The 27,739-nt window shown below is 36.5% G+C and overlaps 1 protein-coding gene across 4 annotated transcripts in view; it reads left to right on the forward strand.

Annotated features, from left to right (window-relative positions):
* Positions 1-17,967: 17,967 nt before the first annotated feature.
* The window catches only part of LOC131055974 (uncharacterized), a 66,484-nt gene continuing 56,712 nt past the window's right edge, over positions 17,968-27,739 (forward strand). For 2 of the 4 annotated variants that reach the window (XM_057990296.2, XM_057990319.2), the window contains exon 1: positions 17,972-18,467. In XM_057990296.2, the coding sequence (XP_057846279.2) occupies positions 18,252-18,467 (216 nt within the window). In that variant the 5' untranslated portion in view covers positions 17,972-18,251. Of the gene's footprint in view, positions 18,468-27,739 lie in introns of all 4 variants that reach the window. The other 2 variants (XM_057990304.2, XM_057990312.2) reach the window with 2 other exon arrangements.

The raw sequence follows: 27,739 nt of genomic DNA on the forward strand, positions 1-27,739 counted from the left end.
TTGGGGATTGCAAAGTTTGAGAAGCAGCTGCCTGAGCTCTAAGATGACGCTTTCGTCGGCGTTCACGTGCAGAACGATTTCGTCTAGTCTTAGTAGGAAGTTGAGAAGATTGAGGAGGAGGAATGTTCTCATCCTTATCACTTGGGTGTTTAGGTTGTGGTCTCTTAGGTTGAATAATAGGAGAAGAGGAAGGTCTCTTCTCTCCATAAGAGGAAGGAGGAGGAACTGCTCCATACAAAGGAGGAATATTCGGTTTAGGAAGGAGACCAAGTCCATCATGACAAGGAGGGATAGGTCTACTTTTAGGAAGTTTATTAGTCATAGGCATAGTCACATCCATAGGGATGGGTTGGGAATCTTCTTGAGGAAAGACATTAGTTTTATCTTTCAAAGGAAGAAATTCCTTCTTAAGAACGATAGGAATGTCAAGTTTGGGTGTTCTAGGTTCACTTAGAGATAGGATCATATCTTTTTTCCACTTTTGATAAGATTTGAAAAGATGATCACTTCGCGGAGGAAGAGATTGGAATTGTTTAGGCCAAAAGTAATCAATAGGAACGCTAGAAGTTCTTTCAGCTGGTTTAAAGAGACTATGATTGACAATAACAACCTCACCATTATGGGGAAATTTCAAACACTTATGAATAGGAGAAGCAATAGCTTTCATGGAAGATAGCCAAGGATAGCCTAGCTTCACACGAAATTGTTCAGATGATGGAATAATAGAAAAGTCCACATCAAGGGATTTGTTATGGACCTCAATAGGTAATGTAATAGAACCAATTGCAGGAGAAGAAAATGCATCAAATAGTTTCACAACCACATTTGTTTCATCATAGATCACTTGATTCAATTGCAAAGTAAAAAGAAATTCTTCAGTAATGACATTAACCATACAAGAAGGATCAATAAGCACTCCACGGCAAGGTGTATTCTTGACTTTTGCAACTATATATAAAGGACCATCAGGTGCCCTGATAGTTTCACTAGAATCAAAGGTGATGGAAGGTTCTTTAGGGATTTTCTGCTGCTCTACAAAGTTAATCACATTCGGAGTCATAGACACAAGATCATCAGGTGAGACAGAGGAATCAGTAGTATCAATCGCATTAGAGGTGTGAGAAGGCAATGGATCAGTAAAAATCTGAAGATTTTGGTTAGGAGGAGCTACAGATGTGTTGCCTTTATCATTCACTCCAGAAACAGAGATAGTATTATTATCAATCAAATCTTGAATTTTACCCTTTAAAGCAAAACATTTTTCAGTATCATGCCCAGGATGACGATGAAATTGACAAAAAGATTTCTTATCAAAATAGGGTGAATTAATCTTTGCAGGATCTATTTGCCTTATAGGAGGAAGAGTAAGCACATTTTGTTCCAATAACTTATTCATAATACTATGCAATGATTCATTCAAAGGAGTAAACTTTCTTTCTTTCCTGAAAAACCTAGAAATAGGAGGCACACTTGATGCCGCATTCACATTGTTGTTGATGATGTGTTCATTGAATTTAATGGACTCTCTGTTCGGTTTAAACTTCCCAAATGGTTGTTGACTACTATCACCCTTATCACTCAGAGCCATAGGATTTGCTTGTTCCATTTGACTCACAGTCAGTTGATAATTGTGAAGAGTTGCGCACAACTGTTGGAAAGAAGTAAACTCAGAAAACAGGAGTTTTTCTCTAATATCTTTTTGTAAATTAGAAATAAAGATTCTTTGAATATCATTGTCAGGTACTGGAAAAGAAATTTGAACATACAAATGCTTATATCTACCAATGAAATCAGTCACTTTTTCTTTAACGCCTTGTTTGCAATGCATTAAATCAATCAAAGTAACTTTAGGACTTATATTGTTTTGAAATTGTTGAATAAAAGCATTTGCAAGTTGTTCGAAAGAAGTAATAGAATAAGAAGGCAATGAGCAATACCATTGTAGGGCTTTATCTCTTAATGTTCTAGTAAACAGTTTTGCAAGCAACCTTTGGTCATAAGCAAAATCAGTACATATTGTTTGAAAGGTCTTAACATGCATTAGAGGATCACCCTTACCACTATAAAGCTCCAAATGCGGAATTTCAACATGTTTAGGGGGAATAGCTCGAACAATGTCAAGAGAAAGTGGGCTCGCAACATCAAATGTGGGCACACTAAACTTAGATTGATTCATAGAGGCAATTTGTTGCTGTAAAGAAGAGACAGTTTGTGCAAGATTGTTAATGGTCACTTCAGTCGAAGAGTTCATATTAGATGTGTTAGATTGTGATGGAGGTGTTATGTTATTGAAAGAAGGTAGAGAGTAAGGTGGTGGGACACTATGATAGTTAGTCATAGGAGATGATTGGACAGGAGGAACACTACAAGGAGGAATGGAATGATTAAACGAATTGCCCCCTTGCGTCATGTTCATTTGTGGTGATATAATAGGGACACTCATTGAAGGAATGAATGAAGAAGTCGGATTAAATGAAGGAAGAGGGTTGATTGAAGAAGAAGGATTGCCCCCATGACTGGTGGTCATAGGAGGAATGTCTTGTATTGAAGTAGTCATTATGTTTGATGTGAAAGTAGGTATACTAGCAATAGGAGTTGTCAAAGGAATAGAATGATTAACTTGAGTAGGAGGTTGTGTATAACCTAAGGTTTTAGCACAACTCTTCATAGGAATCACATTCGAATCCACAATGTGTGCAATACCACGCAAAATATCAATTCCATTCTTATCACTTTGAACGATACATTTTAGACCCTCAATTAATGAAAGAGCTTCACTATCAGGGTATTCTTGAGACATCCATTGTCGAAAATCATCAAATTGGTTATCCAATTTTGAAAGTTGTTCTACAGAAACCTCATGGAGAGCTTCTTCATCATTAAGAGGATTAGAGGAATTACCCATGTCTTCGTTAAAAAGGCCATTCAAATTAGGTTCCATCTCCTCGGTAATTACACCTTGGAAAGACTTAATTCTAAGGCTTCGTCTAACGGGAATAGTATAAGTAGGGCTTATTGTTGTAAAACTCATGCACTACAGAAAGAGAGAAGATTTTGAATTTTAGAGGTAGCAAATTTCAATAAAATCAGCCAATCTCCTAGATTTAAGCTATTAAATGCAATCAGGACAATCTCCCGAAATTTCAGAAAAAATGTCCAGGACCGTGGCGAACGGAGTGCACACGGTCCTCGCAACTTTTTTCAAAATTTTCAGGGATGAAAGTTATGATGATTTTAAAGCTAATCTGAAAAAATTGAGTGATTTTACGATCTGTAGATAGGCCAAATTAAAGTTGCAATCTCAAAATTGAACCCTACCAAGATTGTTGAAAAATGTAAATTTTGAATTTTGAAAAAGAGGGGGAAACTGAAATTTTGAATTTTATGATTTTAGAGGGAATGCTGAAAGCAATGCAAGTTTTGAAATTTAAAAGTTGACTCGATTTCATGCAAAATTCGAATTTGAAAGTGGAAATCAAGGTTGTTGCAATTAAACACTTAATTTCAAAAGTCACAAATTGTAAAGATTTGAATAAAGCACTGAAATTTCGAATGAATGCTAACACACTTTTCAGATTTAGGACTGTAAGAAACACAATTTTGATACAAATTTCAATTTCAACAATTTTTGAATGATTAGAAGCCTCAATCCAAGCAATCGCTAGACCAACTTTGACTTTAATTTTGAGAGTGTTAAAATTGATAAAATCAGCCAAAATTCTGGATTTTAGCAGAAAAATACAGTAAGATCTAGCTCCCGAAATTTCGGAAAAAATGTCGGGGACGATGGCGCTCGGGATGCACACGGTCCTCGCAACGTTTTTCAAAATTTTCAGGGATGAAAGATATTGTGATTTTATTGCAGAATCCAAAGTTACAGCCGATTTGGAGGTGTTTTGATTAGTGAAATTATCAGTCAAAGGTTGAATCAAGAAGGTCTTAAAAATTAGGGTTTTGACATTTAACCACTTAATTTTCAGAATTAAAGCACAAATATGAATTGACAATTTGTAATAGAAGGGTAGATTTGAAACAAGCATTAACAATTAAACATTTCACAAGTTTAATTACCTCAAAAGAAAATTTTAGGGTTTTTTTTATGCAATCAACCTCTAAAATTTGCAAAAGATCAAACATGGAAATATAATTAGGAAAGCAAAATTTTCAGATCTAACCATGAATAATCAGAATGAGGATGTTCACGTCGGGTTCACCAAAATGTAAAGCGGAAAAATCGAACCCTAGTCGTTCTCCCCTCCTCAACTCCAAGGAGAGAGAAGGGAGAGTCACTAGGGTTGATGGTTTTCACTTAGGAGAGACTTTACATTCAAAAGAGGGGTTGAAACCCACAAGATCCAATCCCACGCAATGCAAGATTGGATTCTATATGAGTTTCAAGGGTTGTGATAGCAAGGATACCCTCTTTTGTAAAGAAATGTGGAAAGAATGATTGAACTAAGAATACATGTAAAGTAGGAAAGATTCGCTTATAAACAGAGATAGGGATACGGGATGAAGCTGCGGACCTGGAATTAGCAGTAAAATGTCGAGATGGTGTTGTTCTGCAAATTTGAGCGAAACTTAACGGGACGATGGCGCCCGGCATGCACACGGTCCTCCGAAAAATCCGCGAAACGAAGGGGGATCTGTTCGTCTCTGCACAAGGATTCCAGATCTTCAATTATAGCTGCGCACCTGCAACCTACACACAAAAAAGAGAGGACGATTGGGGGGTTAGGGATGAGGGGTTTGCCTTTAGGTCAAACCTCGATTTTGGAATTAACCAAGAAATGAGAATGTTGTAAATGTAAATGTTTGTAATGTAAACAAGTATTGATACCTTGTTGTAAGAATGTTTGTATTCTTACATGCGAAGGTGTAAATGTTGTTGTATGTTGTATGTTGTAAGTGATCTCCCCTTCAATGGTTGAATCCTTGTCTTGAATGCAACACTTAGCCTTGAATGGAGACTTAGAATGATCAATTGCTTGAAGGAATGCTTGAATGCTTGAATGCTTGAATGTTTGAATATCGCTTTCACCTTTTTTCCATCTATGTCCTTCCTCAAATGGGAGAGGAAATGCAGTTTATATACTTGTCAATTAGGGTTGAAAGACTGATTTTCCCGACCTTAGGCCGACCAGGAAATATTATTTTCCAACTTGCAAACTTAAAGACCCGAAGCCCCAAAAGAGACCAGGCCCAAAATAGGGCCAGGGACCAGGGCGCTGGGCGCCATGGTCCCACCTCCAGGGGCAGCAGGGTGCAAGGAGGATCAGGCCAGGGTGCTGAAAAATGCAGTTTTTGGTGTTATAAGCAAGTTTCAGGGTCTCCATTCAGGTTCCGTGTTGCATCGCCATCATGAAGACCCAAATGCGGTCGAAATTGCAAGTGTCACAATTTTAGGATGCTACAGTATGTAAGTTTATTTGTTTTTGCATTTGGAGTACTTTAGGTGATGTATTTGATTGGAAGAGTTAGGAAGGCTTATAGGTGTGATTCTGATTCAGTTTTCATACTTGTTTTGTGTATGATTTCACACAAAATATTTATGTTGATAATGCCTATTCTTCCTCAAAATGAGACCTTAGGTTAGTGGTGTCTAGATGCAACTTTGGGGGAGTGGCTCCCAATGAGGTTTGGGGCCCTAAAGTGGCTAGCCAGGATAATCCATTGTAAGTTTCCTTAACAAGTGATAACCTAACTAAATAAAATGGGGTAAAACATTAATTAAGGTTATTGTGTTTCCTTGTCCATGGCCTTAGGGCTCGAACAATCTAAGGATAGAAGTGAGAAGGCTTGGCCATCCAGGGGACATTAATCAGGCAAGATCAAACCCCCTTCTCTTTGTGAAAGGGTTGTTTAGTTCCACATGAGTCATCAAATAGGGGTCGAGGTCTAGAGAGGCTTTCTAGGATAACCCATGTTGAGGCTATGTGATGACACTCTTCCTTAATTGTGTCCTAGAACTCTATCCTAGTGGTGGTGTAAGAAGCCTCTGGCGAAACCTTGTGTTTAGTTATGTTGTCCATGTGTATCCTTGTGTCTCCTTGGATGTTGGTTGTCAACCTAGCATGCTTGAGTTGTGTGGGGCCTCATGTCTATCTCTAGAGCATGGTGGGGTGGACCTTAGGGTTCCACTTGGTCGGGAGGTTGTTGCCTACCTCCATTAGGGACTAGTGGACATGTTCGTGCATTGGATAGATCCTATGTCTTCTTTCCAATTTTCTCTCAGTAGTTGTAGTAGATGATTTAGTTTATTTTAGGAGATGCTATGTATTTAATTATCATGGTTATTGTATCTAACTTTGAACACTCCCTTAGGGATATTGATGTAATATGATGTATTGTGTAGTGATAGATTAGTGTTTAGTTGTATGATGTTGGTATCGACCACCTTTATGTGATGCAATGTACCATTATGTTTTATGTGAAGGTTATCATAAGAACACTTTGGTTGGTGTTTAAAATGAACCTAGCAATAGATATTTACATTTATGTTTTATGTAATGCTATGTTATTGCATTATGGTTCTAGATTCTTAGATGTTGTAAATAGAGTGTTTCTTAGGTAGTGATATTAGGGAACCCACAAAAGGATTAGATAGGAGAAATATTACTTTCTGCATGTACAAATGTTATATTTAAATTCTTGATGATTTAGTAATGTTATGTAATTTGTTTTAAAAAAAATATTACTATGCTTACTTTTTTGGTTAGTTGTTGTCCTCTAGGGTTCCTTAGCAGGGCGTTACATCTTGCTTCTTAATACTTATATTCATTTGTATATTAATATATTAATGCTTAGGAGTATTAATATATACAAGTGAATATTAATGCTTAGGGGTATCAATATATACAAGCGAATATTAATGCTTAGGAGTATTAATATTAGCAGGATTCTTGTATATATTAATATATTAATAGAGTATTTTCTTATTATCAATTCCTTTTTTATCTTCTTTCGTTAATTTTGGCAGGTTTCTTTTCTATTTTATTTTAACATATTAATGTTTCTTTTGACTTTTTGTTCTTCTTTTTCATTTATTTTTTCCTTTGTTTATTGGGTTTCCCCTTGACTTTGAACTTTGTGTCAACTCTATTGAACACTATCGAAAGCTAAGAGAGGGGGGAGGGGGGTTGAATCAATATTCACAAAAATGATCATATTAAGATATTTGAACAATAACATTCATCCAATACTTATGCAAGAAAGTAAACAACTCAATCATCAACACACTCTCACAAGAATATCAAGATTTTTTCATGGAAAACTTAAACTAGGAAAAACCACAATTAGATTCAAAATCACAATATATATAATAACTATTTTAAAATGAACAAGGCTTCCTACCAAAGAGCTCACTGCTTCAGACTTGTTGACTAAGGTGCACAACCTTAGGAAAGATACAAAAATGACCTGCTCAATTGAAGATTACTTCTTTAGGGAAAGATAGAAAATTGATCTTACAAAATAAAAGGAATAGTATATTGAATTGTATACAAAATCTCATCTATCATAATGTAGATAACAATTCATAATGTATGCTCATCTATCTGCTCTGTACATCTTTGAATGCTCGCTCTTCCTTCACGCCACTAATTTCACTGATGAATACTAAGAGGGGGGGGGGTGAATTAGTATACCAAAAATCACTGAGCTCAAACTTCTAAACAGTTTAGCAGATAACCGATATATAAACAGTTTAGCAGTTAACCAGTATAACAGATTCACTAATAAACTAGTTAAGATAAATGCAAACCAAATAGCAAACAAAGCATTCACCCACAAAATCACAATCACTATAACACAAGATGTTTGGACGTGGAAACCCAAATGGGAAAACCATGGTGAGCAGAAACTCACAAGTAACTATCTGCAAAATAGAAACCAGACAGGTTAAGGTCATACAATGTTCTTCACCAGAACAGATCCTGTTAGGAATCTAGATCTCTGTTAGGAGATAAGTCCTATTAAAGACTACCTTGTGAGAGGATTTCAGATTCACAGTTGTGAACCACCTTGTTGGAGGATTTACAAAGGCTTTTCTAGGCCTACCCAGTTAAGGGTTTCAGACTTGTCAAAGATGTGAGTAATCAACAAGTGAATGATCTAGATACTAGCACAATATGCTTGGTTAGATCCTTGATAGCTCACTGTTAATGCATTTCAGCATTACTTCAGTCTTTAATATCTCCACACACCTACTCTTCACACAAACCTAATCTTCTCTTCTATGATCGCACATACAAAACCCTCATCATCATCTAAAACCCTAGATATGATGTCCTTATAAAGGAGTTTGATTTCATGTCGGTCCAATAGGATTGAATTACAAGTTCCTAGGTTCAGTGCATCTAGACACATTTGGCAACACGACACAAAATCACCACCAAAGTGTCGATGGATGATAACTCATCACAGAAATACCAGTTGGTAACTCATCACTGAGTAATACCGGTTCATACAATTTACCAATTACCGGTTGTCAAAAATGAAGACTGGAAAAATTTTAACTACCACTTTGTTCCTTCGTACCTCTTGAGATCCTCGAATTGCTTGAGGTCTTCATACCGCTTGAGGTCTTCAGTCAGTTTGTGACCGGTAAACATCTTCTGCAAAACACCGATAGTCTAAAGACTATAATACATAATACCAGTTGGAACAAATACCGGTTGAGCATAACTCATACATCAAGAAAGTGTACACAAAGCAAGTGTGTGTCCATCAATGACAATCACAACATCATCAAAATGCCAACAATCTCCCCCTTTGGCATTGATGGCAACACTTCAGAAATTTTTGACATCTAAGTGTTTTTACATCAAAAATATGCCATATGCAAAATTACTCCCTCTAAGAATATACACTATCCCTTTTGCAGAAATTACAACGTATACTACTCCCTTAAAGAGGTAACATGAAAGTATACATGAAATGGTAACATTCACGGAAATTTTAAATACTACTCCCCCTTTGCCAACAATGACAAAGTACTGCAAAATAACCCCTATTTCTCATTATCATTAAAATTGAGTAAATGTTTATGACAATAAGGAATGAAACTTGTCAAAAACCGATTTAAAATCCTACAAAAAAGTCTTCATATCTAATGACCATGACTCAAGTAATGAGGTAGCAACCTCACTTTCGGTCTGCATCTGAGATACCTGTTCTTCCATGGCATCAATGGTACTCATCTCTTGAGTTACCGTTAGGGCTTTCAGATTGAGAAAGCACTTCTGAAGAATTTGCAGTCTGGGTAATAAGACCAGTTGAAGCTCCTACAAATCTCTTGACCGGTTGCTGATCTCTAACTCTATCCTGGTAGATTGAAGCTGAAAACGATGAATTGTTTGCCCATATGTAGTGAAGGAATCATATGGCATCTTGAAGTTGCTTATGTATGCCTTCAAATCTGATTGGAGTTTCTCTTTTTGGGTGAGCACATCATCGCATAATAGATGGGGTTGGCTAATTTTGCTCAACAATAGTTTGCCCTCATCCATAGGAACACTTATATCCTTCTGTTGTTTCTGAAGTTGAGATCGTAGCTCATTCTGTTTCTTGACTAAGGTAGTTTTGAGTGCCTTTTCATGCTTCTTTTCATTTGCTTCAGCAACTTCTTCCATGCATTGAACCTGGTCCTCTACAACGGTACATAGAAGTTTCAGCTTTGACAGAGAGGAATTGGTACTGGGGAGGTTAGTACCGGGAATCAAACTGGTAAGAGTGTCAACCGCAATTTGAATAACATCTTGTTCCTTCTTCCTCCTCAATGCTTCCAACCTTTCCTGTGCAAGATTTATGCTTTGAAGTAGCTCCGATTCATCTGCAGATTGGAGATCAATAGGACCGGTGATGTCAACCGGTTTGGCTTGGTCACCGGTTGCCTTGGGAGTCTCCGCTTGATTGGATTTTTCTACTTCCTTCTCCTCTGCTGCTCTTTTATTTTCTTCTTCTTTCTTCTGTTGGTCCTCTTCTTGTTTCTTCTTCAGTTCTTCCTTCTTCTTATCTTCTTCCTCCTTTTTCTCCTCTTCTTTCTTCTTCTCCTCTTCTTTCCTCTTCTCCTCTTCTTTCCTCTTTTCCTCTTCTTGTCTCTTCTCTTCTTCTTGTTTCCTCTTGTCTTCTGCTTTCTTTTTCTCTTCCTCTTACTTCGCTTTCTCCTTATCAGCCTTTTCCTTGTCCAGTTTCTCCTTTTCTGCTTTTTCCTTGTCTTGTTTCTCTTTCTCTGCTTTTTCCTTATTAGCCTTTTCCTTCTCTGCGTCTGGAGTGACATCTTTAACATCCAATGCATCAACATCAATAGTGTCCACCTGTTCTGTAACTCTTTCTCCTTCACCATCAAATACCTCATCCGGTTTGGCTGAGGATAGGTCAGGTTCTTGTTCAGCCTTCTTGTTGGACTCAGACACTTGATGTAACTGGACAACAACTTTGGCATGTAGATGAGTGTCCTTCTCCACTTCAGAGGTTCTGCCTTCTAGCAGCCCAAGTCTTCTTCTTCTCATGAAGAAGAGGTCTTTATTCTTGTCAATTATCTCAAACAATTTAGAATTGGAGGCATCAGGAAAGTACTGAGCAAAGACTTTCTCCCTTATTTTCTATTCTTTCTCAATGACAATGTGCCATTTATTGTCCAAAGAATTGTATAGGGAATCAGGTGTCACCGATCTAATTTCTGATGGCGACCGGTCATTTACACACATATATTTTATCATTTCCTGTTCGACTTCTTCCTTCTCTTTATCAGAAAAATCATCAAAATATTCTTTTAAGTCATCAAGCACCTTTCTCTTAATATTCTTTAAAGTCCTTTGACAATGTGTCAGAGGCTTATAAGAAGAGATGTCTATATTTACCGATGTTGACGATGCAGGTGCATTACCAGTAGATTTAGCCTTCTTGCTTGATTGCCTAGTTTTCTTAGGCTGTACTTCCAGTTTGGTATCCTCTAACTCCGATGAGTTGTTTTTGGTCTTCTGCTTCCTCTCAAATACTTTAGCGGGTGCAACGTTTAGTTTCTTCTTGGCAAGTGACCGCTTGGTCACTTTTGGGCTGGCTGAGGTAACCGGTGCCGATACCGATGGCACTGCCTTGCCCTTTTTCACTGTAGGATCTTCAACTGGTGTTACTCTCTCCAAGTAGGTGCCAGTTCGCTTTTTCTTTGCATCTAAAGGAGAGGAAATCAAGGTAGAGGCATACCCATCCAACATGTCATGCATTACTTCATACCCCATAGGTTCTACTGCTTCCTTTCTCGGCTCTACTGCTTCCATTATGCATTCATCTACCTTTATGATAAAGCAGATGCCATCTTCATATTTCTTTATAATATCTCCAGAAATCCTCATCCTTTGGCTCATTTTTCACCTAAATTCACCAAAATATTTATTCAGAACCTCAGGATATTCGGTTCCTACCACTTGGAGACTTTCCCTAATTTGCTTAGTGACCAGTTGGTCAACAGACCATTGAATATCACCTACTCCAGGAAAATAGCCTTGAAAGTAGAAAAATAGATCGACCAAAAGTTGTCCAAACCTGAACCTTAAAGCATTATCCTGTTTAATGGACTTCAGGTTCAATAGCAGTTGCTTCTGCAAACGAGTACACAAATCAAATGAGGCGTCTTCCTGAATCATTCTACAGGTGGCATTCACTGCAGTAGCGGGGACAAAGTTTATTCTGCTGGCATAAAACACTTGGTAGCCAATCACCATGCAAGCATACTTAACCAAGTCATCTTTGATGGGGTTGACAGTCATTCCCCATTGGTCGCTCAAAGAACCGGTGAGCTTAGTCATTTCAGTCTTGATGACCTTCCTTAAAGTTGGCACCTCACCAATGTTACAGAAATTGGTGACGACATGAATTGCTTCCGGTGTGATATCATGCGTCCACTCCAGGTACATTTTATCACTGTGTGCTCTACTCAAGATAATGCAGATGTGATCTTCCATGAACTCTTCAAGAAAATAAACTGCATTGTGTAGTTTCTTCCTCTCTAGGATGCTATATTCTAGTTTGATTTTCTTGTCATCCCCACAAAATAGACCTAGCTGAGAATGGATCACTAGGGATCCTAGGTCTTCCAATTTGCAATCAATATAAGCTGAAATATCTTCCTCAACTATGACTCCAACAGGTATCTGGGATAGGGCATTGTATTTCATCTTCTTTTGAATAAAGTTTGCTGAGTCTACAGGTGCACTAGGACTAGAGTGCGCTGCAAAAGCCCTGATTAAATGATAGACAAATTTTTTGAGAAATACCTTCACACTTTGGGATTTAGGGTTTTGCAATGTCACTCACAACACACCACTTCAATTGCTAGATTACCGCTTTGATGTTCTTCACCTGATTGATTGAAAATGATCCTTGGATTCTTCTGCAAGATTTTGAATTCACTTTGAATCGCTTGACGAATTGCTCTTTATCGCTCTGCACTTGAAAATTCTTCGCTCGAAAACAGATAAGTGAAAATGGAGTCAAAAATCCCTTTTAAATGATCATTCACATACCATAATAAATGCTCCACCGCTAGGGTACAAACCCTAATTTTGCCTTTTACCATTTCAAAATCTTTTGTCGATTGATAGGTAACATATACCGGTTAAGGTCTTTACTGATATAAACTGGGGGTTCAAATATTTCACCGATATGCTCCCCCTAAGCTTTTCTAAAGCTCAGTTTGCCTGTTTAGAGACTTCCACACTAGGTGCAAAAACCGGTGACAGATCAAACATGTTGCTCTCCAACTGGCTACCGCTAGATGGCCACCACCACCTGACTGATGGTCATAGGCATTATACTGGTTTGGATTCCGGTTCATAGTGGGTTCCGAGATAACTCCTTGAGTCCTTGGAGGGTATCTCCCAGTGTTGTGCAAAACAGACCTGCATTCAAATGCTCTATGCCCAAACTTGTTGCATGCATAACAGTTTCCATTGAATCTATTGGATCTAGGCTTATTGTTTAGAAAATAAGGAAAATTATTGTAGGCCTTATTTCTACACACATTAGCAGTATGTCCTTCCTTGAGACAATTAAAGAAAATAGGTTTAAACTTTTGCTTACCTTTATCCTTTGATGTTGGTTGCTTCTTTGATGCTACATCTTTTGTTCTAGAGGTCTCACCTTCCTCATAACCGGAAAAACCAAGTCCAGTGGTATTCTTTACCAGTTTTGCTGATTTAAGCTTTTGCTCTAGCTTAGCAGTACTCTGGTTGAATTTGGCAAGTATCTCATTTGTCTTAGTAAGCTCTTTGGAAATAGAAGTATTGGATTCCTTCAAGGTTGCATTCTCAAAAATAGCCATGTTTAGTTCACCTTGCATTTCTTCTTTTTCCACTTTACTCTCTTGGAGATGAGCGGTAAGGGCACTGATTTCTTGCTTTAGCTTAGAGATCTCATGATCTTTGTCTTTTACCAGATCTTCAGCTTTCCTTCAGTTCTCAATCTCTTGACACATTCTGATAGTCAGTCCTTCCAATTCCCTTCTTAGGTTGGCATTAGATTCATTCAGTTTTTTAACTTCTTCAACTAGGGCATCCATGTCTGCTTCATCAGAAGAACTATTTTCAGTAAGCTCCATTAGTTTCTCAGCATGCTCTTTTCTTTTTGCCAAAGAGGCTTTATACTTGACTTTGAGTTCATCATAGGCTTTCTCAGTCTGAGTGAGACGATGAGTTAGTTCCCTCACAGTGTATTCCCCAATATCTCCTTCCAAGTGGTTAGACTTATAAAAAGGTTGGCTCTGATACCAATTGATGAATACTAAGAGGGGGGTGAATTAGTATACCAAAAATCACTGAGCTCAAACTTCTAAACAATTTAGTAGATAACCAGTATATAAACAGTTTAGCAGTTAACCGGTATAACAGATTCACTAATAAACCGATTAAGATAAATGCAAATCAAATAGAAAACAAAGCATTCACCCACAAAAGCACAATCACCATAACACAAGATGTTTTGACATGGAAACCCAAATGGGAAAAACCATGGTGAGCAGAAACTCACAAGTAACTATCTGCAAAATAGAAACCAAACCGGTTAAGGTCATACAATGTTCTTCACCAGAACAGATCCTGTTAAGAATCTAGATCTTTGTTAGGAGATAAGTCCTGTTAAAGACTACCTTGTGAGAGGATTTCAAATTCATAGTTGTGAACCACCTTGTTAGAGGATTTACAAAGGCTTTGCTAGGCCTACCCAGTTAAGGGTTTCAGACTTGTCGAAGATGCGAGTAATCAACAAGTGAATGATCTAGATACTAGCACAATATGCTTGGTTAGATCCTTGATAGCTCACTGTTAATGCATTTCAACATTACTTCAGTCTTCAAAATCTCCACACTCCTACTCTTCACACAGACCTAATCTTCTCTTCTATGATCGCACATACAAAACCCTCATCATCATCTAAAACCCTAGACATGATATCCTTATAAAGGAGTCTGATTTCATGTCAGTCCAATAGGATTGAATTACAAGTTCCTAGGTTCAGTGCATCTAGACACATTTGGTAACACGACACAAAATCACCGCCAAAGTGTCGGTGGATGATAACTCATCACAGAAATACCAGTTGGTAACTCATCACAAAGTAATATTGGTTCATACAATTTACCGATTACCGGTTGTCAAAAATGAAGACTGGAAAAATGTTAACTACTGCTTTGTTCCTTTGTACCGCTTGAGATCCTCGAACCGCTTGAGGTCTTCATACCGCTTGAGGTCTTCAGTCAGTTTGTGACTGGTAAATATCTTCTACAAAACACCGATAGTCTAAATACTATAATACATAATACCAGTTGGAACAAATATCGGTTGAGCATAACTCATACATCAAGAAAGTGTACACAAAGCAAGTGTGTGCCCATCAATGACAATCGCAACATCATCAAAATGACGACATTCACATCCATCACTTACACACCACATTGTCATCATTTGTCTCTCTATCTCTAACACAACCAATTCTCTCAATATATATTAATTGGATCCAAAATAAACTTCATTAGGTCGGCCAAAAGAATATGAAACATATACATAGCATCGACCCAAAAATACATCATCTGAAAGGTAAAAGGAATGTGTGAGGGTTCACACCAATTTGGCACACCTTCCAATCAACATCAAAAGCCTTTACTCACAACTTCTCAGACCAATACACACAAATTAATACAACACTTGATCTATTAAAAACATGTTGTCTTAACCCCAACCTAAAGAAAGTTATTCACCCCAAGAGAACCACAACATCTGATTTACAACATAGTCATGATGAGCAAAGCAATCCCAATAGACAACATGATCATTAGAGATATATCTAGTGCAAACACTCATTCCAGACCAAATAAGTTTCACCGGAGAAAACACTAAAAATAATAGAATTACTTCTGAACTGGGTAGGAAATGCCAGACTTCCAGAAACACATTAAATCATCACCTTATATCATCTCATCAACACAACATGAACCTACAATCAGTTTTGTAACATAGTATCATAGAAATAGAGAAATAGATATCCAGACCAATAACTAGATACACCATGCATCAACTGAACATATACATATCTAGATCACCCGCATTAATCAGTCCATATAGGATTGAAAAATGTTTGACATTAATAACAACAAAGACATCCATATGTGTAACAATCTCCCCCTTTGTCATTAATGGAAAAACAAAAACTTTTGCAAACATATTTCCTTTATTTCTCCCCCTATCAATAGTTCTCCCCCTTTGACAACAATTACAAAGGGTACCTCCTTAAGCCAAAAACCATACAGAGCAAAACTGCAACTCCCCTTAACAAAAATCTCCAAAAAGCAAATGAAAACCAAAATACATGTCAAACATTCCCAAGCCAAATAATATGATCTAGTAAACCGCAACACAATTAATATCCGAAGGGCACGAAAAACTAACTACAACACAAACAAAATTTTGCAACAACCAAGAGCCTATCCAAACCAACATCTATCCGAATAACCAAGTTTGACATCAATGACAACCATACAACTCATGCTACCAACAATTTCCAACAAACTCTCCTCCCCCCTCTTCTTTTTAGTCCATGTCTTATCTGCAACTAGTCATTTTACTCCCAACTCTCTATCATCCCGATGATGGGTCACAGAGTGTGATCCAAAATGTTTGATGTAAAAAACTTACACGCAATCTAATCCAAAAAAATTAGCTTGTTAAGAATATATCACCTTCCAAGCTCTTCACAAATTGACTTTCACACATCTACAGTCTCAAATCTACTTGCACGTCATTCAAATTCGTTTCTCATCAATTTACACACAATCCCATACATAGCTCACACATCCACACTCCTTAAATATAAGATAGACCATAAAAAATTAAGGGTTGACCACAACTAGAGTAAACATTATTGTGCAAAATAAGCCACTCGGACAAAAAATACTCAAGGCGGTCCACTCCTAGAGAAAGAGAGAACCCAAATACATCACGACACATCCTTCTAAAGTCAACACCAAACGTAACACGTAGATATGCGATAGAAATCATCAATTAGTCGGTCAAAAGCCATCTTCCAATGCAAGTTATTCCACACAGATTTCCACACACCATGGTGAGACCCATAACAATATTCTAACTCATTCTCCAATTCATATCTAGACCAAAAAACATGATCCAAATAAGATAATCCAACCAAACACAACAAATCATAACACAACTGAATATACCAAACACAAATCAGCATAACTCACTTGAGGAACATAAACACCACCAAAGAAACAGACTGAAAATACTACACAAACCATATAATCATGTCAATTACACCACAACATAAACTTCAACATATTTGAAGGCCATCAAAGACTTTCCAAATCAATTTGACAGACATCCTTACTATCAGAGAACAATAACAACTAACTTATGCAATCCACGAACCAGAAAACCAGTCGATGTGAGACATTAAAAACTCTTTCCAACATATTCCGCAACCAACACCAAAAAATCAAACTCAACTGCAACACCAAACACAAGACAAAATAGAAACATATCCTAACCACAATCCATCCAAACAACCAAATTTGACATCAATGACAACCATACAAACTCATATTTCCAACAACCTTGACCTGCAAGACCACTAAGAAACATGAAAATGTCCTCTTACCATCTCCTCAAATCACTTGATTGATTTTGAACCTATGCTTCTACATCCCTTAGATAAATAGAATTTTGATAGGTGAAATGACTCCCACTAATAGAATAGTGTTATAACACTTCCTTTCCCTTTTTAATGACATTATATGTATATCATCTCTTGTACATCACATCATCATCACATCATTAAAGGTGACACCAAAAGGTCAAATTGTAGAAAACTATATGTCTCATTAACAAACGTACTTGTAAAGACTAAAGAAAATTTAGCCATAGAATAAACTTGAAGAAAAAAAGCTAACCAACACTTGATGAAAGAAATTTTAAAATAAATGATTAGGTTTTCATGAGATTGCAATCTTATAACAAATTTCCCTACACATAATATTACTAAAAGTAGACATGAAGAAGGAAGAAACATCTTTGATCCAAAGTTAATTATTATCACAATGTGAATTGTGGTATGGACATGTTAAATCCAACTAAATACGTAGCTTTTTTTTTTGTTGTCAACGCCCTGCGTACGTAAAGAAGAAAAGTACGCGTGTAAAGAAGCTTTTTCACTTGCACAGACAGTAATCATTTTTCTGATTAAATTAGCACTGACGACACTCATTATTAGGACAGGTAAATGCTGAGATGACAGCATTTTAGTTAAATCGTATATATTTTCTTCCAAGGACACAGAATTAATAATAATCAGCCATTATCAAGTCCATAATTCATGGAGTCACTGTATACCGTTGATGCGGGACAGTTATTTTGCCTTTTTTGAAAAAAATAATATATTTCTATATTTTGGCTGTGCCTGTTCAAGTAAAAATAAAAATTGACGGAAGCTTTTTATTTTTTCAAAAATTCATCCTTCGTCGTCTCTGTAGATTGCCCATTTGATGCTCTGATAACGATGAAATGGAAATGGAATTTAAAAGTAAGAAAAGGGTGGAAATACGAGGTTGTAATGGAATCTGTGCCCCCAATAAATTAAATTTATCTGTGATAAGTGGCATAAGATGAATTCATGAATTGTCATACGTCTCACTTATTTAACAGAGACCTCTTTTGTATAATGGTGTTTGGAGGCATCTAAGCTTGGCTATGAAGGGGCTTAAAGAGAAATCTACAGTAATGAAAACAGAGGGTAAGAGAAAATCCAGTTCTGATGAAGTGCCCTGTAATTCGAGTGGCGCTCATTCTAGACGCAGGTTAAAGAGAGATTGCAGAGTGATTGAATCTCCAGCTTGGCTGCCGAAGGGATGGATTACTGAGATTAAAACTCGAGTCACTGGTGGCAGTGCTGGCATTACAGACAAGGCAAGTGTTCAGCAATCCTTATTCCATACCCATTTTTTGAATTTCCAATTTTGATGTTTTTCACTGTGGGTATTATTCGATCATGACGGTTTAATTGTTCTGTTTTGGTTTATCATTTGGGTTGAGATTATATATTTTTCAAAGTTAATTATGTATTGTGGGGTAATGTGTGGGTCAATCTGGCACAGGTCAAGGTAGATTACACTGTAATCTATAGATGACTAACAATTTTGGAAATTTCCTTTTTTGATGTTTGTTTTTTTAGCATGCTGCTTTAAACCGGAATTGCTTTCCTAATTAGGCATTGTTTGTTTCTTTTTCAAAATTATGATATATAGTGAGGCAATGTGAGGAAGGTTGAACATAGGTTAAGGTTGCTTTCTGCATTACGCTGGGTTTATATTTTTTGATAAAAACTTATACATATTACAAGGAAGGCAGCCACACCAACGCTTAGCGCACTACTATATTGTATTAGTACAGAAGGATGGAAAGAACTAAAATGCATTTATCCTTGCTGATGGCAAGTTTGGTTTCCTATCTAAATTATGGTTCTTCAGAATGTACAAAAGATAGTTTTGAACTAGGTTTGAAATTTAGGGTTATAGTTTTTAACTAGCTTTGAAATTTTGAATTACAGTATATATCATAAAAGATCTGATCTTGATACTATTGTCATAATGGAAACAGGACAGTCTAGTAGCTAAGATAAAAATAGGGAAGATAAGCATCACAAGTCAGCAATTTGGTTTATTGTCCATTTCGTTGCAGAAGATATGTTATTGCTTGCTATGGAATTTTGGATACCACAATTTTCTGAGAGACATCACTCTGATTTCAATATGTCGAAAGAGAAGCTCATGGAAGTTATGCTGCACTTTTAAGCTCCTCAATTATTTCAACCATAGAGGCGAATATCTTTTTCAGGAGTATCTCGGCAAACCAAAAGATATTTTCAATTTCTTGTGATATTATCAGGAAAAAACTGGGAAAATATCAAGAACCCAAAAAATGGAGAAAAACTTGAATATAGAGAAATAACAGATGTTTTTAACATCTAAAACCATCCCTGTTGCATAGAGAGTGAGAATGAAAGGAAACATGAACATACACCATGTATACTGAAATATGGATTTTCCTCATTAATATTGAGATCACTGATTATAGTGCACACTTTATAGGACATTACTACATAGTTTGATTCAAAGTTCGAACCTTTAAAATCAATGACACACTACACACTACAAACTACAAACGTCAAGCTACAAAGTAACACACACTACAAAGCATTGTTGCCAAGAAACTCCACTATAGAAATGTGGACTGCTTACTCGTCCCCGCCCTTGTATCCACAATTTCGTGTGACTAGATTTATATATAATAGATCCATCTCCTTATTCATTTACTTGCAAACCCTAATTTGATAAGTGTCCCCGTCCCTGTACTGTTGCTGGTACCCTTTATCTCATGATAACTATGCTACAAAGTAACACAGTGGTTGGAGACAATGAGGCTCGCTGCTACAAAATACAATCAACTATGGAGCTGCAGTTCCTGGTGTTTTTGCAATGGGTTATAATTTATAAATAATAAAGTGATGCGATATCATCAAACTTTTTCCATAGGAACAAGGTAAATAGATTAAATTGTCGTATACTAGCTAGATGCGATCATATGCAATACAAAAAGGATTGTTTACAATCACTTTGTTCAATGATGCATTGAGTTCTACCACTATTCACTGCTAAATAGTAAATAATACAATTTAGCCTTCATTCTCCCAATCTGATATAAAGCCAGTACAAAGGATCTTTTGAGGTTAACTCAATCCTCATGCTATGGTTCAATGCTGCAAGTTTGCTAGATAGGAGAAATAGCAAGGCACCATGTTGTTCATGAAGACCAAACATGCCACCAGCTCCATTGCTTGTGTTGCAAAATGAAACACACCCAATTTGAAGATGGACCGATCACAAAGGGGGCAAATAGCTAATTGCTGGAGCAACCCAGGAACAAATGGGTGGTCCTAGTTTGAACTCCTAGCTGGTCCACAGAAAAGTTTAACATGGTATCAAAGCCAAAGCCAAGCTAGGAGCCCTAGGCACCTACAATGTGGCTCAAGGAGGGTGTTGGAAAATCATTCAAAGCCTAACTGAAGATGGACCAGTCACAAAGTGAGCTGGTAGCTCAATGGTAGAGCACACAAATGGCAAATGGGTGGTCCAAAGTTTGACTCCTGGCTGGTCCATCAAAAAGTTCAATAGCTAAACCATTTCTTACAATAGAGTTATGATTTTTATAATGCTCAGAAAATTCTATAAAAACCATCATAACACCTTTCCCAAGAGATGTGCAGAGGTATTGACATAGCTCACACATTTGTACTTCTAATAAGAATATCAGAATCTGCACTCAAAAGTTTAAGGGAGTCGAAAGAACTTCAGCCATATGTTCTCCCAAACAGATATATTTTCCCATTCCCAATTATGAATTCTATCAAAGTAATGGATCAACAAAGGAGCCCTTGATATCAACATAACACAAGATGCAAAATTTGTAAAGAGTACAAAACAATCTCATAAATGAATACAATATTGTACCTGATGTTGAATTTCCAACAGTCTCTCATGCCTAATTTGCTCAGCCACTCTTCATCAAATACCTTGGCCATCCTAAAGATATGAAAATCATTTGGCACTTGGGAAACCCTAAAAACCAGTCTGTTTTGTTGCAGAAATAATTAGAGCAGAATACAGTTGAAATGAGCAAAAAGATTGTAGTTTACAGCCTTTAAAAAAAAAAGACCCAAAATTTCCAGAAAATTTTCAGTCTTAACATTTCATTTTGAAATGTCACTAGTTTTTCATGAAGATATTGGTCCGCAGTCCGAAATCTATTGTTTTCCAAGATATCATGATATTTTTGTGATATCCGCTTCTATGATCTCAACCATTTAATTGACAAGTGTATATTCTCCTTCTCTCAAAATTATGAACCTCTTGATTCAGAAGAATCTCTTTTCGTTGATTTCATGAGTTCCTCTTCTATGGTCCCAAGTGTCATCAAAGTTTGGCGATCCCTGCTATTTCAGTGAATACATTTTATCGTTCCTTGACCTTTTAGCAGTAACCTTGGTCTCCATAAACTTTTCCAATCCACTTTTTGTTTTCTTTGGCAATTGTTTAGTCCATTCCCTGAGAACATTCTCATCTGGAATTTCTTCTAGGTCCAATTGATACGGGTAAAGTTCTGCAACATTGAATATGGGAAAGATGTCAATTTCTTCAGGCAAGTTGATTCAACACACATTTTAATTAATCAGTTTCAAAATCGTATAAAGACCAATATTTTTGGCATCAATTTATTTAAAGTGCCTTAAGGGAATTTGCACAAGTAAATCATTACTAGCTCACCCTCTTGGCACACCTTTTTACCCTCCAATGTAGGTTTATTTTTCTTTTGTACTACTTATTTGTTATTTCCAGTCTTTTCCTAACTTGCTGCATATCATGTATGTGCTTCACAAAATCTTCTGCATCTTGGTTAATCTGCCTTCCTAGTTCACTACTCCTTTTAGACTGCTTGAGGTTAAGTCTTGTTGTTTTGTGTTATTCCCAATTAAATACCTTAAAAAATTTATGAAGCTTTGGTTCACCACCTCCATCTATACCTCAATCTGAGGATGATAGGCTGAATTTACAGCATTTTTCTGTCAATCCACAAATTCCTCCAAAAATGACTAAATCTTATTGCCTTGCGCCATTCCCACCCAAACGCTTTAACAAATTTCTAAAGCTTCTGTGCACCACCTCCATCTGTCCATCTATTTGAGGATGATAAGCTGAATTTTACAGCAATTTTCTGTCAATCCACAAAGCCCTCCAAGAATGATTACGAAACTTTGTATCCTGGTCATTTGTGATAGTTTTTGGCAATCCATACAAGTTTACAATCTCTCTGAAAAACAGATCAGCAACCTTACTTGCATTAGCAGTCTTATTACATGGAATAAAAAGGGACATTTTAGAGAATCATTCCACAACAAGAAAAGGAATATTTACCTCTGAGTATGAGGCAACCCCAAAACAAAATCCATAGAAATGTCGATCCATGGTTTTCGAGGCACTCGTAAGGATATAAAACAATGATCTGCTGTCTACTAATAAAAACTTGGCAAAATTGACATCTAGAGGCAAACTTATTGATGTCCTTCCTCAACCAAGGCCAAAAACACTTCACTTACTAAGCTATAATTTTGTCCTTCCCAAGTGATCTCTCAAGCCATTTGAATGCATTTACCTAATCTTCTTTACCCCCTAGAACCAATTGCAATACAAAATTGGATCTCTTTAAATGCTATGTTACTGGTTTTCTCTATGGGTACGGTTTGGGTCTAGGTCCTAGGCTAGTTCCCAATTGGACTCCTCCAAGGTCTCTCTAGGGCAAGGACCCACATGGAACCCAAGGTGACCAGGAGGGACCCAAGGTGACCAGGAGGGACCCTAGGCAAGCCCAAGGGAACCCAAAGGCTGTCCAAAAAATACAGAAATAAAAAAGTTATTTTTCTAAAACATTATTATAAGAAAATAAGTGCTTGCATATATAATTTCGCCTTTAAGTGAGAAAATTGTGTGCATAGTGAAGGTTTGTGTGGTTTCAAAGGCCTTAATTCAAGCTTGGTGGCGGAGGCTCTACCCCTCAACACCATCCTCTATTGTGATAGGAAGGCACCAAGGGCACCACCCCTAGTCCTCATTATAAGCAAAAAAGTGCTTGCATGTATGATTTCACTTTAAGTGATCAAATTGTGAAAATGGTGTGCATACTGAAGGTTTGTGTGGTTTCAAAGGGCATAATTCAAGCTTGGTGGTGGAGGCTCTACCCCTTCACACTATCCTCTATTGTGATAGGAAGGCACCAAAGGCACTACCCCATACCTTGTAAGGGGCGCCCCTCAACCCTTTCGGTGGTGCTTCCCTCAAACCCTCATGCTATGTGGCCATCAAACCCCCATAGCATGGGCATCCTTCAACCCTATTGGGGGTATTGCCCCCAAATTCCTCTCAGGGGCGCAATCCCTCAACCCCATTGGGGTCTCCACTCCTAGACCCCATCTAGTTACTAGGATCTCTTATCATGTAAGAAACTTAATTACAATAAAAGGGTGATGAGAAATTAGGATCTAACTCTTAAGTGTGTTGACTTAGATGTTATTGTTGTACAACTTGCCAGGAATATCTTTACATCAGGTAGCTTTTAAAATACATGGCTAGTGGAAGTGGCATTATAACTCATTGGGGTTCAAGTGAAATGATGAAGAACAATACAAAGATTATTAAATATTGATTTTATTTTCATTATGTATTCGATATTAAAAAAATATCTAAATTATGAATTTATGAGTATTTTCATTTTCGCAAATCATGAGGTATTTATTTTTTAATAGATATATATACACATACATACATACATACATGTATATATATTTTTATACGTATGTATGTATATATGTATATATATGTATAAATTATGAATTTATGAGTATTTTCATTTTTGCAAATTATGAGGTATTTATTTTATATATATATATATATATATATATATATATATATATATATATATATATATATATATATATATATATATACATACATACGTATATGTATGTATATATGTATACATGTGTATGTATCAATGTTACAAGACTCACAAACTTATTTTTGACTCAGGCTTGGACTCTGTGTTCATACTAGACAAATTGAAAAAGCCAATAAATTCAGGGACTTTTAAGGATTTAAAATTTGTTTCATTCACCGTTAATAATAAAACCTTAAAAGACACAATAATCTCATCATATAGAAGCTACTTTGAACACGTACACAAGTATACAATGATCACATAAGTATAAAATAAAATTTTAGTTGAAGGAAAGAACACATTAGATATATAAATAGTGTCAAATGTCTACAAAATTCATGGAATATGAAATCCATGGCATCAAAAGTTCCAAATAAATACCAAAACAAACACTAGAAGTCTATTGCTCAAGCCTCAAAGCCAAAGGGCCCTATATCACTCGACACCCCAGTCCTTCTACATGTGCATCTAAGATAGATCTTGGATGATGTTGCAGCTCCATGATATTTTCCCGTGTCTTAGTCTCATGCTTAGTGACATCCACATTGCCATCTAATGGGTATCCTCATGGTCTGTCCTCCTCTGCCTCTCAATCCACCTAACCAACCCATGTCAAGTCACCATTGCTAAAGATAGGATCATTAATCTCAGTAATCCACTCTGACTGTGGATCAATCTCCTCTAAAGTGACAAGAAACAAGTTAGTGCCCAAGATTTGTTTGTGATGGAGGTGAAAGTTGTAATGAACATACACAAGATCATTCAACCTTTGCTCTAACAACTTATTGTTCTTTTTGGAGTGCATGTGCTCAAACATACTCCAATTGCATTCACATCTTGAAGCACTACATGGCTAGCTCGAGACACGAACTGCAATCCTCTATAGATTTGGCACCTTATCACCAAACATCTTCCACCATGGTATCTTAAATGAGAAAAAACAAAAATCAATTCAATTCTATAACGAGCCAACTCTTTTTTATTTGTGAAATTCCTCATAAGGTTGAGGACTCGAGTATGATTATATATGTATTTACAAATATTTCTTGCATGCTATATGCATGTTTTGATCCAGGGAAGTTTGCCAAAATCCTCCAATATGAGGTCAAGGAAGTGAGTAGTGCAAGGAGTCCAAAACAAGGTAGGGTGCTTGTTCATAAGAATCCTACCTGCAACAACATAATTTGCTGCCTTATCTATGACTATCTGTACCACATTCTCCTCACCCACCTCGGCCAATAGTCCCTCTAAGGCCTCACAAAGAAACTCAACATTTTGTGTGTTTTCTGAAGCATCAGTTGACTTCAAGAACACTGTGCCACCTAAGAAAGGAAAAAATCAATGAAACCAATAAAATAAAAATTAAAAATCTTATCACTAAATTGATGGACTTTACAAAGTATAATTGCCTGAGGAAGAAACAAGAAAATTAAGCAATGTTCTCTTTCTATTGGTCCAACCATCTATCGTGATGGTGCAACCTTTCTTCCTCCATATCTCACATTTCTCATCAATTGTGGCTTTGACATCAGCCGTCTTTTGAGTCAAAATAATGCCTTTCATCTCCTCATGATTAGGAACTTTGAACCCTGCATTGCAAACAATAATGTCATATATCATATTTTTCCAATAAGGAGACATAAAACAAATCAAATAAACAAAACAAGTATTAAATTCAAGGTTACTAGGAGATGGGGGTACTTGGAGACATTGGAGATTGGTACCGGTACTGGTATGCTAATTTTCAAAAAAAGGAGATAGGGTACTTCGAGACACCAATTTTTTTTAATACAATTTAATAATTTCTACAAAATGTCATGACATAGAACTTTGAAAATAAGAATAGTGGTAAAGTTTAACGTTAAATTTAAAATTAAGCAAAAGTTGAAATAAAATTGCTTATACTGTTGGTACCATAGCCAATCTAAATGGCATGTGCATCGGGAAGTTTCCAGAGACATCTCCGGTACTAGAGACCTGTCTCCATCTCCGGTACACGTCTCAGGGGGACGCGTCTCCTGGTAACATAGATTAAATTAAAAATTAAAATCTTCAATGCCACATAATCTTAAAAGAGAAAAAACCAATAGACATAGAAATCAAATTACGTGTTTTAAAACAAAAATAATAATAACTAACTGGCTGCATGGAATGCAATGGTGTAGTAGAACCAAAAATCTCCAATTGCACTTTTTGCTGCATCATGCTTCTCTTTATTCCAACCCATGTTCTCAAGTGATGGTTGAGAACTTGGAGTCATGCTTGGATTAAAAAATGCATCTAATTTAAATGAAGACCTATTTTTATGAATCTGAGGCTCAATACTCACACCAACACTATCACCAACACTACTCATAAATCTAGGAAACAGAAGAATTGAAGAACTCTCTCCACCAATGTTACCATTTCTTCCCTTTGCTTCCTTTTCAATTCTTTGTTCTCTTCAAAAGCCTCTAGTTGACATTGTACTTCATGTACAACTTCAAGGTCTACTACTGTGCATGGTTTAGCATCATGGTATGGTATGTGTGCAAGGCGATACTTCAACCAATTAATACCTCCCCCATTGTATTTTGTTTTGCAATGAAGGCATGTTATTTCACCTTTTTTTGTCCCCGGGTGGCATGTTTCCAATTAGGATCCTTTCTTATGGGGTAGACATTATTCTTAAAAAATTGGATCAATTTATATATGAATAGTAAGCTGCAATAAATTATAAACTATGTTACGGGGTTCAGGCTCCCGAATACAGGCTCAGGTTCGGGTATGCGTCTGGTATGAGGTCCGGTTCACCCAAATTCATAAGCTAAAGTTTTATGTGATGATGATTATTTTTTTATTTATAAATTCAGTTGAAGTTTTTAATAAAATAATTGATCATTATATATATATATATATTATTATATGATATTATAATAATAATGTATATTAATAAATAATTATGTTATGCCGAGTTTTCGGGACGGAGGGACAGGGGGATGGGGAAATGGGTTTCCGGAACAGAGGACGGCAGGGGATGGCTATATATATATATACATATATGGAAATCTGAAATTTATATAACATTGTAACACAGTAAACATTAACCATAGCCTTGTTGCCTCTTAAATTTTCTTCTTTTCTTCTTACCTTAGGTGATAAACTATTAAACTTCAATGCTCTTGAGCGATAAATTTCACACTTCACAGTCTTGCGTGGCTTGGACAAAAAAACCTATTTGATATTTCTGTAGCGGTGCCTAAGCCTCCCATGAAAGTTCGTTTTCTTTTTTTAAGCTTGGCTTCGATATCTTATGATATGTTATCGATATCATATGATATCAATATTGCTTTCATAATCATTAAATTTTTAATCACTTTCAGCCTTCCATTAAATTTTTAAAATAAAAAGTTTGTAGATATTTATTATTAAATCTATGATTACCGCTATGACTATCGTTTTCATTAAAATAAAAAATTTAATAATAAATAATAATATCGTTGCAATAAAAAATATTTTTTTTTAAAGAATTTGTTTTTTAAATGTCTTTGCCACCAGAAACATCCGTTAGTCCTGTTGGTGTACGTTTTATCATCTACCAAACATTAGAATAAGATACCCAAAGGTATTCTATCCTCTCCTAAAAAATCACCACC

The sequence above is a fragment of the Cryptomeria japonica genome, chromosome 8 (assembly GCF_030272615.1).
Source record: "Cryptomeria japonica chromosome 8, Sugi_1.0, whole genome shotgun sequence".
Classification (NCBI taxonomy): Eukaryota; Viridiplantae; Streptophyta; class Pinopsida; order Cupressales; family Cupressaceae; genus Cryptomeria; species Cryptomeria japonica.